General features: G+C 41.7%; 1 protein-coding gene across 1 annotated transcript in view; it reads right to left on the minus strand.

Annotated features, from left to right (window-relative positions):
* Positions 1-1,665: 1,665 nt before the first annotated feature.
* Positions 1,666-6,364, minus strand: part of GJB3 (gap junction protein beta 3) — a 5,672-nt gene continuing 973 nt past the window's right edge. The window contains exons 2-3 of the mRNA XM_015820452.1: positions 4,211-4,463; positions 1,666-4,010 (exon numbers count right to left, since the gene is read on the minus strand). Coding sequence (XP_015675938.1) covers positions 3,426-4,010; positions 4,211-4,429 — 804 coding nt within the window. The 5' untranslated portion in view covers positions 4,430-4,463 and the 3' untranslated portion in view covers positions 1,666-3,425. The remainder of the gene's footprint in view (positions 4,011-4,210; positions 4,464-6,364) is intronic.

The following is a 6,364-nucleotide window of genomic DNA, read 5'->3' on the forward strand; positions in this document are numbered from 1 at the left end:
TAATGAAGGCACCAGATTAAAACCAGGAGACTGTGAGTTGTAATCCCACATTAGGCGTGAAAGCCAGCTGGGTGACTCTGGGGCAATCACCAGGAGACTGTGAGTTCTAGTCCTGCCTTAGGCATGAAAACTGGTTGGGTGGGCCAATTGCCAGGAGACGGTGAATTCTAATTCCGCCTTAGGCATGAAAGCCAGCTGGGTGACTCTGGATCAGGGGTAGTCAACCTTGGCTCTTTTATGACCCGTGGACTTCAACTCCCAGAATTCCTGAGCCAGCATGGCTCAGCTTGGAAACCTCTCCCTTTCCCCTCAGCATGGCTGGCTCAGGAATTCTGGGAGTTGAAGTCCACAAGTCATAAAAGAGCCAAGGCTGACTACCCCTGTTCTAGTCCAAGCTCCTGCTCAAGCAGGAGCCCTTACAGCATTCCGGAAAAATGGCTGCCCAATCTCTTCTTAAAACCTTCCAGTGATGGAGCACCCACAACTTCTGGAGGCAAGCAGTTCCACTGCTTAATTGTTCTCACTGACAGGAAATTTCTCCTTAGTTCTAGGTTGGTTCTCTCTTTCATAAAACGTCCATCTGTTACTTCTTGTCCTGCCCTCAGATGCTTTGTAGAGTAGGTTGACTCCTTCTTCTCTGTGACATCCCTCAAATATTGGAAGACTGCTATCATGTCACCCCTAATCTTTCTCTTGGTTAGATTAGACCTACCCAATTCCCACAACCATTCATTTTATGCTTTAGCCTCCAGTCCCCTAATTATCTTTATTGCTCTTCTTTGCACCCTTTCTAGAACATCTTTTGTTCTATTGTGGTGACCAAAACTAGACACAGTATTCCACTCTTACCAATGCAGTATAAAGATTGAAAATGTTTGCAAGTGAAAACAAGCTTGCAAAAGTGTCGTTGATTGAAATGTGGTAAATTTGTAATAATTATTCTCTAGAATTATCATCATCATAATTGGCAGAAATGAAATGAAAGAGACTTAAAGCTACAGAGATAAAGTGAACAAACCTGCCATGACATAGATTTATTTATTTATCTTTCCAGCAGCTTCTTTGCTTTTTCTGCTTGGATAAACTGGAAGTTTCAGGCCGGTGTCAGAAATAATTGGAACTCCTGCCAGTTTTCTTATAATGGAGAAATGGTTGGTGAAGATGACAAGATTTGCAGAGATGGCAACATTGACTTATTTGATTAGGGAAAAGACAGTAGCCACATTTGTTAGTGATGGGAAACACTTTATGGACTTTTTGCTGAAAATGGAAAAAAAAAGAACTTGTGATTTATGGTTTTGATTATTAGAAAGGGTAGACTATGGAAAGAAGGAAGCCATGATGTAACCTTAGAGAGAGAGGATAAAATATAAATGCAGTTAAAACTTCTTCCTCCCTCCCTCCCTCCCTCCCTTCTTCCCTCCTTCCGTCCCTCTTTCTTTTTTCTGTTCTTTTATTTTTTTCCTTTCTTTTTCTTTTTTTTCTTTTCTTTATTTACTTAATACTTTCCTTTTATTTTTCTTTACTTTCTTTTTTCTTTAAATCTGAAGTATTTTTACTTGGTAAAAAAACCTTCTGTAATAAAAATGAAATAATTAAAGAAAGGAATTTGTGCCTGCCCTCTGCTGCTACGCTGATCCAGAATGAGTCACGAGTCCTGCCTAATCTTTGTCCATGGTGGATTTTATTTCCCGCAGTAACAGAACCATCAGCCAAACCAAAACTTCAAATATGATTTTAATTCTTGCTCTGCCTGGAAGAGGGTCTACATGGAACTCAATTAAGGAGGCTCCAAATCTAGTTATAGAAGTTTCTGTAGTCATAAGATTCTATAGTCATAAGATCCACAGCTGTCTCAAAATAGCTTAAATGTTTTGGCTAAGCGTGAAATCTCTTCTGTTGCTTGATTTGTTCCTTTTGGCTAAACTGAGCTGTAAACATTGATTTCGACTAATTGCTTTCTTCCATTTCTCTTCTTAAGACATGTTCCCTTTTTCTCTGGACTAATCCTTCCAGAATAATTTCATTAAACTTGATTTCAGTGGGAAGTTCTCTGTTACAGACAGGATGAGAGACCAAGGGTGGAGAACTGGGGAAGTTAGATGGTTAGAAGATCTCCCTCATCAAACTTTCATCAAAATAACGAAAAAAAATGTAGGAGAAAATTCAGGAAGAAGAGACCCCAGGGATGCTTTTACCTCCTTTTTTTATCTCCTCCTCATCCCTTCTAAAGATAAAGGTTTCCCTGTCCAGTTGTGTCCAACTCTAGGGTGTGGTGCTCATCTCCCTTTCTTGGCTGAAGACATTTTCCCTTGTCATGTGGCCAGCGTAGCTATACGCCAAAGGCACACACAACACCAAAGAGACACAGAACGCTGTTGCCTTCCCACCAAAGTGGTACCTATTAATCTACTTGCATTTTCATGCTTTCGAATTGCTATCTATACCAAATTTAGCTTTCCGTGTCAGAATACATCTCTCATTTTCAGAGAGTAGAAGGCTATGTCTTATCTAAAAAGCTTTAGGGAAGGAAATACTGTCTCATTCTTTTTTAACCCAACTCAATATCTTTTTTTAGGGGGGAGGGGCACTAGAAAATTAGTAGATAAACAATACTTTGTGAAAATACTTTCTATTGAAAAGGGGATACTGTCATCAAGAATTAAGCTCAACTGTAAATGGGGTAGGAATGGTGTAAGCAGACTGTCCGGCCAAAATTTCCTTCCCTTGGAATTCCTCAAATATGAACCCCATAGTGGATTTCCTCCAAGTGAAATTCAAGAGAGGAAATTTGACTAAAACCATCTTTCAGTGGGATTTGTTTTGCTTGCTTTGTAGCTTTCATGGACATTTGTCATTTCAAAGAATGGGTGGCCTGCAAGAGAAGGGAGGACATCTACTTAGTTTATCCATGTTTACTGAATTTCCCTAATTAATTTACTCCCCTCCTTCTCATACAGTTCTTACAACTCTATAAACAATTCTATAAACAACGAAATAAATCAGTGGAAGAAATGCAGAGTCATAGATTTTGGCTGTCCTAGGTTTTAAAGACCGCAACATATTGTACACAGATGTTTGCTTAGCTTCTGGAGTAGTTTAGAAAAGTAGAAAGCATAAACCTGAGTGTGTAGAAAGTTGCAACCTTTCTAAAAGGGTTTGGAGAACAAACCAACATAGTCTGCTAGAGCATATTAAGTGTGCATGCTTAGCTTAGGTATAATATGTAAACAGATGGCCTTGCCTTAAGACCTGAATAAAACATGGCAGTGCTCTTATCAGCTCCCCTTCAATCATGGTGGTCCTTTCCCTTGTGGAAAATTTGGTTAGTGATTCAGTGGAAGGCTTCCACTTCAAGTCCTTTTCCCCTCCCCCATTTCATGTGTCCTGGCATGGGGTCATTTTGGATTTGCTTCTTCTCCCCCTCAGATTAAAGTCAGGTTAGGAGCAGAAGCTCTAAGGCCTTCTAAGGGGGAATTCTTTAATTTCCCATCCTGTCCGTGTTCCATCCTCATATGGCACTGACAAGTGGAGGCCTTGCTGTAGGTCAAGGATTTTTTGTTCTTCTTCCATTTGTGCATTGAGCGGACCATTCTCTTGAAGATGAGGTAGAAGATCTCACACATGGTGAGGACAATGCAAAGAGCCGATGCCCCTACCATGAAGTACGTGAAAATCTTCTTCTCAGTTGGCCGAGCAATGTAGCAATCAATCGTATTGGGGCAAGGTGACAGGTCACACTTGACCAGACGTGGTAGGTCAAAACTGTCCCATATTCTGTGGAGGAGATAGAGGAAGACGATCTCAATACCCAGCTTGAAGAAGAGGGTGAGGAGGTAAGTCCACCACAGACCGCCGTGTTTCTTTCCAGTGTTGCTATACAATTTGGGGCAGTTTTCTCCATTTTTTTCCCGGTTCTTCCTTTCTCGGTCCTCACGGTAGGCCACATGCATGATGACGAGCAGAGATGGACAGGTGACAAAAATCAGCTGCAGGGCCCAGAGACGGATGTGGGAGATGGGAAAAAAATGATCGTAGCAAACATTGGTGCAACCAGGTTGCCGGTGATTGCAGTCAAAATCCTTCTGCTCATCTCCCCACACTCGCTCAGCAGCTACCACATAAACAAGTACACGNGGTAGGCCACATGCATGATGACGAGCAGAGATGGACAGGTGACAAAAATCAGCTGCAGGGCCCAGAGACGGATGTGGGAGATGGGAAAAAAATGATCGTAGCAAACATTGGTGCAACCAGGTTGCCGGTGATTGCAGTCAAAATCCTTCTGCTCATCTCCCCACACTCGCTCAGCAGCTACCACATAAACAAGTACACGGAAAACAAAGACCACAGAGAGCCAGATACGGCCAAAAGCCGTGGAGTATTTGTTCACTCCACTCAGCAGCCCCTGTAGTGTCTTCCAGTCCATGACGATAGAAGTTGGAGACCCAGCTCACGAGCACCTGCAAAGTCAACAGAAGCATATAGTTAAGGACGTTTCCTAGCATTCAAGTGTTAGGTAACCTTTTAATGCTTACAGATGCTTTCAGTCCAACATAATATCTTGAGGGCGGTAGGTAGGGATGACCACAGAAAGTAGGTGGGGCTCAAAAAAACTGGGTGGAGTAGAGTGGGAAGAAAAGGCAATTGATACTTAAAAGTTTATGTACAGGCATAAATAAATGCTCTGGTTTTTTTCCTGCCAAAATGTGGTTGAATGCTATATTCACACTGTTTGGCGTGCCAAGAATGGAGGGCGCCAGAGGGGATGCAAGTTGATCTCTCAAACTAAGATTGCACCAACATGTAGAACCTCACTTCATTTTCCTGACAGTGAGAACAATTAGTCAGTGGAACGACTTGCCTCCAGAAGTTGTGGGTGCTCCAACACTGAAGGATTTTAAGAAGAGATTGGACACCATTTGTCTGAAATGGTATAGGGTCTTGAACTAGAAGACCTTCAAGATCCCTTCCATCTTTGTTATTCTGTTATAGTCCCTTTCAAAATACTGCTTTCCAGATCTCTACCAATGGCTAGTTTTGTAAAATTCCCATCAGAATTATATAGGAATGGACCGTGGAAATCATTTCTGCATCGATAAGTCAGAAAGGAGTTGATAAGAATCTGTGCATGGCCCGTAGGCTGGGTTCACACAATATCCTAAACTCCAAATCCAGGTTTGCAAAACATACTAACAGTGTTCATATTATATACAATACCAAAACACACCATCTGAATCAGGGGTGTCAAACTCACAACGTCATGTGACGTGTCGCGACGTATCATGACTTTTTTTGCCATTGCCGGCAATAGGGTGGGCGCGGTTTTGCTATGATGCATCTGGCCCGCGGGCCAGCAGTTTGACACCCCTGATCTAAATGATGGCTTCCTATGCAGTCATAATTTACACTAGATGTTAAAATAATGATTCGTTTTCCCATAGTGGTACCCAAAGTTTCCCATAAAACTACCTCATCTCTTTTCAGCTTAACCTAAATGGTGTGTGATCCTAGCTTTCCTTAGAGAATTCATAGAACTTTATCTTGAAGTTTGAAGAACGCTTTCTCTAAACATCTGGATTCTTTCTTCTTGCTAGATGCCCCCAGTCTTGTGTTTCCTTTCTTCTTTTACCGTTCACATCCTTAACTGCTTAGAATGAAAGGATTTGATTACTTTTCTGATTGTCACCCCCCTCTTTTTTAAAAATAATATGCTCTTAACTCATTCAAAGATAACTTACTATGATCAATTCAAACAAAATACAATCAGAAAACATGAAATAGAGGGAAACTGTCCCAAACCTCTGGGCTATTTATCAATTCCTGGAGGGTGGGGTGCCTTTGCTGACTTATGGACAGTTATGATCCTTAAGTGGTTTGAAATTGGATGGGGTGCTATCCCCTTCTGCTGTTACAGTCCCATTGTTATACTACAGCATGATGTCAGAAGTAAGTCTTCATCCTGGTTCATCCAAGCCGGGAATATTATCATTATTATTACTATTAAATAAGCAACATGGTGACTGCTTTGGGAAGATGGTTACAGTTTATTGCAGAAGCAGAAAGATGGCTCTTCAGGAAAGAGCAGAGGAGAGAAGAGAGTGAGCACATGGCCAGTAGCTTTTTATACCCTCTCTAGCTTTTTGTTTGGAAGTCTTCCTGTTACTGTGGCATGAACTTTGAGGCTATTTCCTGTGTCACGTATTCTGACCTGAGCCCAGGTGTGCCTCTCTGGTATTACTTGATGGTAATGGTTAGTCATATTATGTCCCAAAAGTCATCTGCTTCCCTGGGGATGGGGCTAATGACTCTTAAGAGGTTCTTTGTCTTCTTGAGTTCCTGGCTCCAACCTTCCTGATGGTCT

This window comes from Protobothrops mucrosquamatus, unplaced genomic scaffold, assembly GCF_001527695.2.
Source record: "Protobothrops mucrosquamatus isolate PMUCROS unplaced genomic scaffold, P.Mucros_1.0 scaffold1131, whole genome shotgun sequence".
NCBI lineage: Eukaryota > Metazoa > Chordata > Lepidosauria > Squamata > Viperidae > Protobothrops > Protobothrops mucrosquamatus.